We start from the raw sequence: 14,474 nt of genomic DNA, 5'->3' as shown, positions 1-14,474 counted from the left end.
AGATAAAAAGTAATAATTGTTTGGAGTGTATATAGTTGTGAATTTTTAAATTAAGGCCAAATAATTAATCATGTCCCTTTATGCTATTTTATATTAATATTACTTTATTTTTTTATTTTATATTTTTATCTTAATGGCCATATTTAATTCAAATAAATTAAAATAAATTAATGTCCCTTTATCTTAACCCCATGCAGGATCGAATTACATTTGTTTTAATATTATTAATTATAATTTTTATATTAAAATCACATTTAAAAAGTTTTTAATGTGTTTTTAAACATACACTAATTGTGTAAACACTTTCTCTATTGAAGATAAATATGTATTATGCTTTTAATTCTTTTTAATGTAAAGAAACTTATTAATAATAATGAACAATTATAAACGAGCTGCAAGCCTACCATGAAAAATTTTCCTTTTATGTGACTTTAATAGATGTAGCTAACTAATTTTAATTTTTTAAAACCTAAAACGAAGTTTAGAATAACTAATAGCATTGGCTTTGAAACTTCATCCTAACCTTTTATTTTACTTTTTAAAATTCTAAAATTAATATTAAAATTTTAAAATTATCAGCTGCTAATCTTGAAAGCCTCGAACAAAAAATTTCTCATAAAAAATTCATTTATACAAAATTCAGAGGTTTAATCATAATTAATTAACAAAAATTAAATATAAACAATTTAATATTATATCACATACTAAATAAAAAATTAAAATAGAATATTCATAAGTTCATAAGGATTACTGATTAATTTGTAAAGTAGATGCCATAATAACTTTTCGTGTTACGTGAGAATTCAGCGGTGGGAGGGCAAGACCATAGAAAAGTATACCCATTAGAAAGGGAATAAGAAGTTGCACAAAAGAAATTAAAGGTCTTGCTAATTAGTTATAAAAATTTGTTTATTATGTTGTCAAAACGTGTTAAAAAAATTTAAAGATAATATAAAATAATTTAAAAATTTTATTAATTAACTTTACGTTTTATATATTTAAATGTGATGTCAACAGATGACTATAAAAATAAAGTATTTTGTCTTTATAAAAAAAAAAAGGTGAATGATATTAAAGATTATTACAAATATTTTTGTTGTGAATTTTGTAAACTTGAGCATTGAATGATCATGGAAAAACACAGGTAGGGTTATGATTCTGATTTAGTTCAACAATAGGCTCAGGAAGTCCTACCCTTGTTCCCATTATCTCAGTGGGTACACAAAGTTTGAAACAAAAACCAATGAAATCGTAAGATGTTGCTCCTCAATTTTCACGAATCTCAACAATAGGTTTTTCTCCTTAGCCTCCTTTTCTATCCCTATTCCGTGGCTATAAGTTCAAAAATAAGAAAATTCAAATACTCTTAATTTTTAGTTTAAATTTATTAAAAATATGTGAATTTCTCCTTTTCTTAAAAATGATAAATTTTACTAAAAAAATATTTTATCAATAATATAAAGTAAAATGATTGCTTTTATATACTTTAAATTAGTTTTCTTATAGATAAAACTATATTGTTAAATAGGAGGTGGGTGGAAGAACTTTTGCAGTGATAATGCTCGGCTACAGTAAAAACTTATATGCATATAGAGGTTGATCAATGGGATTTTTTTATATAAATAGTCAATATAAAAAAAAGAACATTGTATTATAAAAATATGTAATTTAACATAAAATTAAAAGTATAAAAAAATCTGATGGCTTTCTTGTTTTGGTAAAAAGCAGCCTAGAAATTGTTATCAAATATACTTTTTTATACAACCCCATTATTATATTACAAATTTGACTTTTTAAAACTTCAACTGTTATTTTAATAATGTATTCTGTTCTAGCTTTGGAAGTCTCAAATTACCATCTCTGCTTAGAATTTATAAGAGGAAAATTTCTGTTCAAATTATGATATGAAATTTTCTAAAGCCAAAATCAAGCTTGTATTAACTTTTATTTTTCTACATCATTTAGCATGTTTTCTTATTTCGACACTTTATGTTTGTTTTAAATTTATATATAAAATAATTTAATAATTTTATTTGATTAGAAATTATAAATGATAAAAATATTTAATTATTTATAAATATAAGTAAAATGTTGAAGAATTTAAGCTCACCATGTGAAGGCAATAGATATTTCTATTTAAGGTAGCTATAATATGCAGAGTCTGAACTAAGCCAATAATGCTTACCAAACCTCTCCACCATCTTCGCGTTTATCATGTTATTCGATGGATTTTATTTTCTTTTTTTAAAGTACACTTCATTCTAACTACGGTAATAGAATTTTAAAAGCTACCTTGTCTAGTTGACTGAGAAATGTGGGACAACTGTACATACTCTTTCCCCTCATGTTGAAAAATACCCTTTTCTCCATTTGTTTTTACTAATAATCTAGTTTTTTAAATTTTAATAATCGAAATAATCGGAGGAAGTTATCTATAGATATGGTCATTATAAAAAATAAATAATGTGTTAGAGTAATTTAATGAAAAATAATCAAGTCAACGTTTTTTATAGAACTTAATTTTAATATTGAATATATGTAATAAATTAAATAAATAATATGTACATGTTTTAATTTAAACCCAACAACTTAAAATAAATGTAACTGTATTAAATATTAAATATTCGAAATAAAGAAAGACTGTAATCTAAGACAATAAATTAATTAAACTGAATCATAATTTGATTTATTTTAAGTTGATTAATTAGTCAATTTGGTTGCATTTTATAAACGCGCATGTTATGTCCCTTCTTTTGTCGGAAAGTTCATCTACCTTTTTTAAGGGTAGGGGTACTTAATTTTTATTTTATTTTATTTTGGTTGGTACATAAAAAAAAAAAAAACAAGTAAACTAGTTAAGACAACCACTTAATGGCTCCATTAAGGATTAACCAGATGAACAACCAGATGTTTGGCATTGTTCGTATCTTCCAACATTGTTTTTTTGGTACTATTTTAATTATAAGACGAGTTTATCACACTCTAAAATGTATTGTTAATTTAAAAACTTGTTTTGGTTAATTAAATTTATTGTAGGAACATTTAAATATTTTTCAAATTAGAAATAACAATAAATATATAAAAATAATAAATATTTTATTAAATAAAATTATAAAATATACTGACTGCCGTTTAGTTATTCAAGAAAATTCTAATCCCGTAATAACACAAATGAAGCTTACACATGTTTCTTTGTTATTTTTCAAAGAGTCTTTTATGGCCATTGACATTGATGATGAATTGGTTGAAAGCAATGGATATATCCTTTCTTAACGTTGCCTCAGAGCAATGAATTCCTCAATTCATATGTACGTCTAATGTCAAGAGAAGCACAAATAAGGTGTATTTAAGAATATAGTGTTCATTCTTTCTTCCATCACGAACTGACCAAAGAGATGAGGTTGGGATGTTTTTAAATGTTTTAAATTAGAAAAATTGTTAGCTTTAGTTCTTAAACGTTAATTTTTAGATACTTAAAATTACAATTTGTATTAAAATAAAATATTTGTTGTATTTTTAATAAAAATAGACATGTTTTGAAATAAAAATTCATCATTTATTTTTATTACACTTATATATATTTGTTGTTGCATCAAATCAATTTCTTAAAAGTAAACATATGTTTTAAAATTCATGTTAATTAGATATCTTTTTCGAAACAAGTTAAAGTATAGGAAAGAATAATATATCATGAAATAAAAAACGCAACTTTTTAAAATTATTACAAAGATAAAATCTTAAAAAGAAAGCATACCTAAATGTATAAAAAATATCTCCTACAAATGTTTCTACCCAAAACTTCTTTTCTTTCTTGTTAAAAAAATAAAAAGATTTTTTAAATTACAAATATTTAATTCAAGAATTTATTTATTTATTTATTAAAGAGGAGAGTTTTTAATGTGAAGCGTGTGGATTAAGTACCACGAGATTGTTTCAACTTAATAGTCTTGAATTCAAATATTAATTTTTAATTATTTTTAAAAAATATTTTTCCTAATAAAATAATATTAAACTTAAAAAGCTAACAAACGTTAATATGAATTAATAGTGGTTATAACTACCTTAAATTTTTTCATAAAATTTTAAAGATTTGCGCCTAAGTTTATAATTTTAATAAAAAATACTTGTTGTTTGATTATAACTTAAAAACATTTTAATTTTAAAATATAATTATATTATTTTTCAGAAGTTATTAAAACAACTTCTCAAAAACCTTATTGTGTGCAAATATACTTTTTTCAAGTGTAGTCTTTGTTTGTTTGAGTCTCAGAGAAAAGTTTAAATTGAAGAAAGGGAAACTAATTAAATAAAAAGTACATCATTATTTCCATTTTTACATTAATTTTCTCTTTTGTTGTTTTGTCAAATATGATAAAGATTAATCTCTCAAAATACCCAAAAACATTTAAAATTTACCAAAAAAATAAAAATAAAAATAAAAATACTACAATGCTTTAACAAACAGCCCTAGAAATATAGCATGCGTATATTATGCGAGCAGTATATTATGGTGCCTACAATTTTCTCAGACCTCAAAGGTGTATAAAAAAACTGTGGAGTTTAAAAATTATTTACACTTTCTAAAAAAATACTCGTTTAAGATTATAATATAAAAGTTAAAAAATACATTTATCCTAAACCTGAAAGTTTAAAACACATGTGATGGGAAATTTGCTACATTCAGTTTTTTATGTGTTAATTTATTTGTTCTCTGTATTTTTGTATATACAAAAGTTTTGGTTCTTTAATTTCTTTTATAATTTTAATTCTCATTTTTTAAAATCAACACCTTTAGCTCTTCTGGACAAATAACAACGTAATTAACAAAAAGGCTATCACATATTAATTATAAGTGTAAACATGTTAGGAACAAGCATTAACAATATTTAAGTTACACAAATACAAGAATAAAAAGTCTAGAAAAAGTTTAAATGAACTAAAATAGAACTTTATAAAAATTTTAAAGACTAAACATATTCAATCTTAAAAACATTGTTCCTATTTATATATTCTTCTAAAAATTTAATATAATTTTTTATTATCTTTATAAATATACTATTGTCTTCGTTTAATTCTTAAAATATTTTATAAACTCTTACTAACCAGTGTCTAAAGGTATTAATTAAAAATTAATCAATAAGTTTTTATTATAAATTATGGTAGGGGTATATCAATAATAGTGAGGCCAGTTAATAAGACTCTCATAATTTTTTTTATTAATCAATGTGTTAATGATACTTAAATTTATATATTTTATTAATTTATAGTAAATGAAAAAAATAAAATTTTGTAAATTTTAAAATATTTTTAATGAAAATAAAAATATTATTATATTTCTTAATTTGTATATTATTTTCTGAAATCGAGAAAAGGAAAAGAGATTACAAATGATATGAGCCCTAGCTCACGTCTCCTTAAACTCAATCACAGTAAGCCCGCCAAATATGAGATGGGTAACAACTCACATTGAGAGGTCATTGGGCCTACAACAACTTTAAGAAACAATTACACGACAAAAAAAAATAGATAAAGAAATTTACAAATATTATAAAATTGAAACTGTTATAAGTTTATAATATTTGTTACTTTTACATTAATTGTTGAAAATAACAAAGCTGGAGAATTAAGAAGCGTATATATCAATTTTAATATATATATTTAACTAAAATCACAGGCATATTTTTTGATAGAAAAAACTCAAGTTGCGTAAGTGTCAATAAACTTAAGCGGGATTAAAGTTTATAATATAAACTTTAAATTACTTCTGGCTAAATCAACATTTATTTCATTGTATTTTTATTAACTTAATTTCTTTTGATAAACTTTAATCTTTTAATGTCACACATCTCTCTTTGCCAAAAGTAAACTTGTTACAAAAGAATTAAAGTTTAATTTTGATATATTTTTATTTAAGTACTTGTATGAAAATCCAAAACTACTTTGTTTGGAGTGAGTGATTAACAAGAAATAACATTTACTATAGAGACATAATTCAACATTGCATATTACAGTTTAATTATTTGGCAACCTGATCATCATCCTAACTCAACATTTGTTAAAATATCAGTAAAAATTGATCCAGAATTCCCTCACCCTTGACAAGTGCCAAAATTGACAATATTGCAACCCTGTTTATGTAGAATGTGTCCCTGAAAATTGACTCAATGACCCATTTTTTGCCACAAATGCTTCACCTTTCTTCAACCAGTTCACGTATTGCTCTTGCTCTCTTTTGTGTAGGTAGTGGAGAAGGAAATTGGTGAGGCTTACCCCAATGCCCCTGGCTTTCAGGTATTCCTTGAGTGCATCTTGCAACTCAAAATCCAATCCGCTTCGCATGGATATAGACAATACAATGAACAAGATAAGTATTAGTGAAAAAATCCATATGATTTATGAATGGTTTACATAACTCGAAAGTATGATATTGTTAAAACCAGCTTATGCGTGTTGATTTCATGAAGCCATACAGGAAACAAGGAAATGCATGTCTGCTGTTCTAGTCCATTCAACTTTCCAAAGTGAAAAAGTGTTCTTCATTTTAGCATATAGGTTAAATTCTTACAGGCTTAGAACTACAAGCCTACCAGTTCAGAAGAGAAGTAACTAAAGTACCTACAGTAACAGTTAAAAAGTTGCAATTTTCAATTTTTCATTAAAAAATCAATCTTTTTCGAATCCAGCTTTAATTAAGAAGAACAGTTGAATGCCTTGCTTAGTTTCTTCAATGTTACCAGCAAGAACTGGAACAAAATGAGTAATCCTCTGGAAATGTACTTTCAATAGCTATGCCTACAGGATTATTGCTTGCAGCATGTCATCTTAATATAAAAGCAATACAAGTACATAACATGCTATTTCAACACTCAAAGGTCCAGAAAGGATAGATGGCTAAATTTATAGTTAGGCAGAGGTCTCAGTTATTACAAAGCTGAGGTATACAAAAGATGGATGGATAGTTAGGCAGAAGTTCTGAGTGTTTAAGCCATTAGGGTACCATGACTATATGGCATTAACACTTGAAGAATAAATGAACTAGAAAAATGTAGCATGGTGACATGATACGCAAATAAAAGGAGGAGGGGAAAGGTTCAAGTATCTTTCAGATTTTGAGCACGCCATATGATCAAAACCAAGCAAATCAAATCCATAAAGAAATGGGTAGGCTCCTAGATAAATTATACAGCTATAGTCTATAACATCAATCCAATCTTTGTCATTAAGCAGATCAACCAGCACTGAAAGTATCAACATCATTGAAAACCCAAAACAAATCAACTTCCGCTCAAACTGGAATATCAAATATTAGATCATATATTTTAAGGAAAGGGCCATAGCCTTTAGCCCTTTACAAATGCAAATTAAGTATGACCTATTACTTGGAAATTGAATTACATAGTAAATGGACGCAGTCTTCAAAATAGTAAAGTATCTTAAATTCCCTCTTTCAACGGTGGAAGTAATGTGCAGACACAGGATTACTATCTCATTAAATAGCTCATATCAAACTGCAGATTTTTGAAATGGCAGTGTTATAAAGCTAACTTTTGTGGAACATAAACAGCATCAATATGCAGATTGAGAGGAAAAAAAAGAACGAGAAAAACACTCCTCCATTTCCAAATTTCCACTATGCACATGATAATTTGACAACACACAAGAATAAGAATTTCTGAGTCTTTTACCTGAACAAGGGCCCTCGGTAAACGGAAGGGCCAAGACACGTAGGTGATTTAAGATAATAAGCATTGTAAATATCAAATTCAGAGCCTTTATCAGCTTCTTCATAAACATCACAGTCAAATTGCAAGATGGAACTCAAAGCTGGCTTTTTCACACACACTTTCATGAAAACATCCCTTGGAAAAACGAGGTCTTTCTCATAATTAGGAGGACCCAACATAGCAGAAATCGCAACTTCCTCACCCGAATCAAAATTTCTTCGCAAAATCACATCTTTTGAACGTGGTGAATCCGTGTCCAGTACAAAATCCCCTAAGGAACCACGTGGGGCATTCTGCACGGACGAAAATGCACGTGTAACTAAATGAGAATGTGAACGAGTGGAAGATGAAGCAAGCAAGTAATGAAGAGATTGAGAGAGAGAACCTGAAAGTGATTAGAAGAAAGTTCAAAATTAATCTCAGACTTGAAGAGCTTGAGCAATTCGAGATCTTGAAGGGTTTTTAAACCCCTCCTTAGCTCTCTAATCATCGCCATCGCCGCCGTTAAACCACCGATCACGCTCTCTCCCTTGCACAGGTTAGTGATTTTCATGGTGCATTCTTTTTTACCCTCCTTTTGCGATCGAAATTGTTTTGTAGAACAAATTTTTCATTATTAATTAAACCAACCTTGTAGATAATGTAGCTAATACTTAATTTTCTTGAGAATAAATATTTACTCTTACCATGAAAAACATATTTGGATGAAATTAACTATTCATAGAAATATATTTGAAGCAAAAGAGAAGTATTGAATCAAATAGTGATTAAAGTGCTGCCAGTAATATTAACGAGTAAAGTTTTAAATTGGTCCTTAGGATTGTTATGGTCACATATTTTAATTTTTAAAATTTTGTCATTGTTTTATCGAAGATTAAAATGATGAACAATAAAAAATATTTTAAAATTTAAGCAATTAAAACATTTGACTTTAATAATTTTAAAAACTAATTTAAGAATTTACTTTATATTAACAGTGGTGGTGGTACAGTAGTGAAAAGATTAATAGCAACATATTTTTAATACACTTTTTATATATATTTTAATAAGTTAAATATATTTGAAATCTTTATAAAATAATGAAAATTGATTTTTAGTTTTTGTATATTTTTTCTAAATTTTTACTTAATTTAAACATAAATTATTTATAATATAATTTTTTTCAATTTTTTAAATTTAAAAATAGCCCACCCGATAGGATTAGGCTTAATTCTTAGAGCACTAAATGATAGTAATCAAGAATAGACAATTTTCTCGTCAACAAATTTGAAGAAACTTGATATAAAATATTACTTGTATCTCACGCAGCAGTAATTTTTCTTACTTTCCCTGTTTTATTTGTCTTGTGTCGTGTAAGCCTGTAAGGGTTTAGAGTCGCTGAACACTGGCTTCGCTTGCAGCAACCAAACTAAGGTGCGTTTCTCTTTTGGTTTTCTACCGCTTTCCCTTGCGTTTTGGTTTCATTTTTGCCTGTGAGGTGTTTGTGTTTATGCCTTGTGTTTGTTTTGGGATTGCAGAAAGGTGGTGACAGTTACTAAGCACAGGTAATGCCTTGTTCTCATTTATGCATTTTATTCATCATTTAATGAAACTGTTTGGTCTCTCGTGACTTCATCTGAACTTGAATCTATCTTTTAATGTGTCCCTCGTAGTTCTTCATTTTATAATTTAAATAAATGGTCTTCCGTGATTTGGGCTTAAATTGTATGTTTTTAGTCATTGTTATCGCTGCATTCCTTTTTTAGTGTGTAGCGGATATTGTTTAAATATCGGTTTTGTGTAATTGCTTGAATGTGATCTTTAAGATGATGCTCTGGGACAACTTCTATACGTCATTTAAATTCTGTTTTTGGTCAAGACCATTTTTGTTCTTCATTTATTTTCTTTTACAAAATTGCTTGTATATTATTTGAATTTGATATCTTCTAGCTAGTATAATCGAGTGCTTGTAACAAGCAACTTATTAAAGGGTTTCAGAAGTTCCCCCACTCACATCATCTATACCATATGGGACTGATATTATGGTTACCAGATTACTTCTCTCAGATGGGATTAGATGTTTATGGACACCATTAACTTTAACATGAGAAAAACAAAACCTTAATTAGTATTTATTTGTACAAATTCTTATTCTTGGCCTTATCTGTGTTGACCCTAATTATACTATGATATAATTATACCCCTGTTAAGATAATACGAAATGTTTTAATCAAGTTTTGGAGAATTGATGACTTGTTAGTCAAATTTATTATGCCTATCAAAGAAAGGAGGAGATTTTCAGCTATGAATCCCATTCCAATTTCCAAGGATATCCATGGCTTTCAATTAACTACAGGTTTTCTACATATTGGAATCTAGGTCATTTGTTATAATTTTATTGCTGCATTTGGATACTAATGGAACACGTAAAACACAGGATTCCAAATCCTAAGAGATAATTATAATATAAATAAATTAATCCTAGAAAATTAGAAATGGTAAGATAATATTTTTAGATATTTTTATCTATTCTAAATATAGGCAGTCACTAAAATCAATTAACAATGGTGCAGTACCTCCAAGAAAATAAACAAGCAAAAGTATAAAAGTATAATATTTGTCAGATTTAACTATGCCATTTTTATATGGTCTTTGATTTGTTGTGAAATTTTTCTTGTTATTTATTAGATCCTGCTTGATTTCTATGTTAGCCATTACTTTAACAAATTTTGTTGTACTCTGCTGCTGGCTGTCACAATGTTAAGTTTTAGAAACTTAGTTAGTTGTGTTCCCTTGAGTTCTTACTTTGGACAATTGGAATTGATGTTTTTCCTCTGAGCTTGATAAAGCTGTGTTTCTTCAACACAAGATCAATTGCTTGTTGCTAGTTTGGTAGTTATGAAATTATTTGCTAAATTGTGTTAGTTTGTATCAGAACTGTAATATGTAAAACTTACAAAGAAAAATAATGGGCTAGACGGCTAGCATCACTATTATTTTTTTGTAACTTACATTTCATGGAGCCAATATTATTTTCTTTCGTTTATCTCTAAAAATCTTGACAAGTTTTGGGGGAGCTGCCATGACTCCCCTTTGTCAAACATAAGATCAGTACCAAGCACCTTTGATTGATACTGTACTCTCTAGCATCAGAGATATGTTTTAATTAGTGATCAAGTTGGTTTGTATTAAATAATCATAGGAGACTGTATCATGTATTGGTACACTCCAATACTTTAATTTTCTTCATAAATAAACTGTTTTAACGTATCATGATATGTATGTATGGTGGTTGAACACATATATTGTTTATCACTAACCATATTGTGAAAGTATATTGTGGTTATGTAAATTTGGAAAGCTTGTAATATATTAATATAGATGTTTTGAAGGCAAGCTCCACTAGGTAAGGCTAGTCCAGCACTTGTTCTGCTTCTCACATTTGAGTTCTTTTGTATTAGTATTACTAGCCTGACCTCTGCCTACAATGCTAACAAAATGTTTCTTGATTTTTGGTCCCCCTATTAATTGGTTATATTTTAAGTTACAGCTTTTGACCTATGGAAGGCAAGACAAGGGGTTGTTCTTCAAGTGAAGATAGTGATGATGAGGTCTATTTGCAAAATGCAAGTGAGGATGAGGACCTTCAATTTTCATCTGGTTCTATGCCAAAGTTGCAGTTCAGGTCAAGTATTTTTTATACTGTAAATTAGTTACTTACTGGTATGATATCTATGATTCCCCCGCTTAAGTATAGTTTTCAAAGTGAAGCTTTTGCATTTCACTTGCCAGGAATGTGAAATCCAAAAGCACTTGGAATGAAGAGATGGGAATGGCTGAAGTCACTGAGAAGAATGGGAAAATGTGGGTAACAACTGGAATTGTTCGCAACGGCAAGATTTATTCTTCAATTGAGGAGACTTTGTAGGTGATATGCCATCTTTATATATGTTCTTTGTTGTGCCATTCAGAAGTAGGAAAGAGTCACATAATTCTTAAAGCTGTAACTTTCTCTGAATAATAAATTATGTTATTAGCTTATATTGTTTGTGAGTAAAAGTATATATTAAATTTTGTAATATGTTTTGAAAAATTGTGTTCATGTAAAGTATGATTGTGCAGGTATCTTATGGAACTAGGAGCCTTAGATCTCTTAGATAATGGTGGTAGAAGCATGTCATTAACAGAAATATATGAAAAGGTAGCTGGCAGGAAGAGTGGATGTTCTTGGGAGCTGTTTGAGGTTTACAGGCACCTCAAGTCTCTTGGATTCATAATTGGGCGGCATGGTGCTGCTTGGAGTTTGAAGAGTATTAGAAGTTCTGATAAATCTGTCACTCTTGAAGTCACAGAAGAAAGAAAACAAGTAGTAGACATGGGTTCTGAAGTTGAGCTTTCCATCAAAAATTTTTTTGGTCAGTTGCAGATTAATGAAATGAGGCCAGATTTTGATGTTTATCTTCCAAACAGCAGGTTTAGAAAATCTTCTCCAGGTGATCCAAGTTTTCTACTGCACTTGTCTAGGTAACCACTACATCCCTGATTGTATCAGTATGATTGTTGAGATTCAGAAATTTAATTGATAAGTGATATTTACATTGTTATCCAAAAAATTATGGAGTAAGTGAGAATGTGACTCTGGAATTTGAGCATATCATCACTTACAATTTTGCACTCACTGATAGAAGCCCTTGTGTGCGGGCACTGACATGCTACTTCATTGTGTGCATGCATGTGTGTTTTTGGGGGCAGGGGTTGCAAAGTGCAGATGGGATGCAATGTTGCAATTTTATGTCTCACATGAAACTTTCAGAATTGATAAAGGCAATGACAAGAGGAAAATTCAATTTTATGTTGTCAGTTAAATGTGCTTCATAACATTCTTTGAGAAATTTGTCGCCATTTGTTGGAATGATGCTACTTCTTCGGGGAACAAGAGTGAGGAACTAGCTAATGAAGTTATTTATCTATTAGGATCATTTAGGCACACAGTATGTTATTCGTTTCAAAAAATGACCTGAAAAAAACCACACCGATTATTCAATCCTTATCAATTAATAACTATGCAAAATTTTCCTTAGCTCTAATCTTCTTTATTTGTTTTCATCCTTTTTTTTTCATCTGGTTATGGAAATTATTTAATCAGTTATACCATCTATCTTCTATTAGGGGTCATCCACCATCTAGGGCAGAAATTCAAGCCCTTCAGAGACAATGTGGTAACATTCCTTTGAAAATCTGCCTGGTCGCAGAGGGAAGGGTCAGCTTCTTTTCCTTTGACAAGGTGGAGGTTCCTGTTCTCCCCTGAAATATTGGTGACAATCCTTCATTTCCACTCTGGGACTTGGGGGAAAAAGAAACTAAGGATTGTAACTTGAGAATTGGATGTTGTAGCTTGTAGGATCCAATGATGTTGTGAGAAAGCTGCAGAAGCTGTGGTTAAGATGACCTTGTCCAGCAAAGGGCCGTGGTGATAACATCTGAAGCTTGACTTTGGTCAAATTGATCATGATTCTGATGCAGCAGCATGTCATTGTTGACCATAACCAGAAGCTGAAGGCAATGATGTAGCAATACATGCTGGGTTAGTGTTATAGACACAGAACAAGAAAAATATTCTGTTTGATTGATGATGTACATCACTGGAGAACTTGTGGTTAGAGAGTAACTTAAAGTATAATGTAATTAACTATTAAAAATTTTCGATTTTGCTTGAGATATTATCTTTAGAGAGTAAAGTAAAGATTTATAGTTTTTTAAATTTAATACAAGAACGTATGTAATAAATTATATATTTGTTGAAATCTCGAACGTTTAATTTTTAATCATTGTCTTTAAGTCGTCACTTTACTTTGTAACCTGGATCTTTCACTTTGTAAAAGTGGAATCCATAAGATTTTATGTTAATTTAAAATAATCTGACCTACTTTTCGTACAGCAGTTTTAGAAAATTCAAATTCCATATCCCTAATGTTCTTTGGTTTGTTATGTACCATCTGTAAAAGAAATTGGTGAAACATAGATGCATGAGGTGTGAGCAAGGGTACTCGCAATTTGCAGTTGTGACATGCGACGGTGCGAGTGCTTTCTGCTCAGTCGACAATATTAGTCCACAAACACGTACGACACTTGTTTTGGGTTCTTTACCGTTAAATGACCTTTTTATACCTTTGTGAAGGTGAGATTTTAAGATAAAGGTTTTTTTTTTTTTTTTTTTATAATTAAAAATTGTTTAACTCTTGGTGAGAACTTCAAGAATTAATTGCAAAAAAAAGACACACCACTGAACAATGTGCTAATTCTAAAAATACGATCCTGAATGTAGTTTTGTACATATGATTTAACTTCGTGCACGAACATTTTAGCTTTTCCTAAGAGTGGAGTACGACATCAGATAAGAAGGTAAGTTAAATTTCTTTCAAGAATCCTACAATCTTACTGAAATTTTATATGACAATTTTATAGTTGAAAAGGTTTTAATGATGTCAGTTCAATTTTTTATTAAGTTCTTGTTGGTAAAAAATTCGGTTAATCCATGTTTGTAATAATCTAAATAGCATTGTGTTATAAGTTGTTGGAACTTTAAAACTTCTCCATTACATTTACTTATTTAAAAATTCAGCTAAAAGAAATTAGAGTAGGTCACAAACACACGACTTTGTGAATAAATAAAATTCCTACATAAATTTATGTGATTGATCTTTAGAAAAACTTCTATAAGTGAGATGGCAGAAATTGTAAAAAAGAAAGTAAGAAGTGTGTTAAAAATAT

At 28.8% G+C, this 14,474-nt stretch overlaps 2 protein-coding genes across 4 annotated transcripts; one reads left to right on the top strand and one right to left on the bottom strand.

Annotated features, from left to right (window-relative positions):
• Nucleotides 1–6,003: 6,003 nt before the first annotated feature.
• Nucleotides 6,004–8,272, bottom strand: LOC113860879 (uncharacterized protein At2g39795, mitochondrial). Its single transcript, XM_027493425.1, is given in 4 exon segments — nucleotides 6,004–6,171; nucleotides 6,174–6,331; nucleotides 7,686–8,017; nucleotides 8,110–8,272. Coding segments are annotated over 4 exon segments (717 nt in total). The 5' UTR covers nucleotides 8,221–8,272; the 3' UTR covers nucleotides 6,004–6,055.
• A 923-nt stretch (nucleotides 8,273–9,195) lies between these two features.
• On the top strand, nucleotides 9,196–13,303 carry LOC113860878 (tRNA-splicing endonuclease subunit Sen54). 3 transcript variants are annotated; one of them, XM_027493423.1, is made up of 6 exons: nucleotides 9,196–9,268; nucleotides 11,254–11,388; nucleotides 11,496–11,627; nucleotides 11,826–12,090; nucleotides 12,124–12,227; nucleotides 12,873–13,303. In XM_027493423.1, exons 2-6 carry the CDS (start codon nucleotides 11,264–11,266, stop codon nucleotides 13,009–13,011), a joined length of 765 nt encoding a protein of 254 aa, XP_027349224.1. In that variant the 5' UTR covers nucleotides 9,196–9,268; nucleotides 11,254–11,263; the 3' UTR covers nucleotides 13,012–13,303. The 3 variants fall into 3 exon arrangements, with proteins under 3 accessions (XP_027349224.1, XP_027349225.1, XP_027349223.1); XM_027493424.1 differs by having other exon boundaries at nucleotides 11,826–12,196; XM_027493422.1 differs by having other exon boundaries at nucleotides 11,826–12,227.
• Nucleotides 13,304–14,474: the final 1,171 nt, after the last annotated feature.

Source organism: Abrus precatorius, unplaced genomic scaffold, assembly GCF_003935025.1.
Source record: "Abrus precatorius isolate BTA unplaced genomic scaffold, Abrus_2018 Scaffold3, whole genome shotgun sequence".
Classification (NCBI taxonomy): domain Eukaryota; kingdom Viridiplantae; phylum Streptophyta; class Magnoliopsida; order Fabales; family Fabaceae; genus Abrus; species Abrus precatorius.
This window is presented reverse-complemented; position numbering and strand designations above follow the sequence as displayed.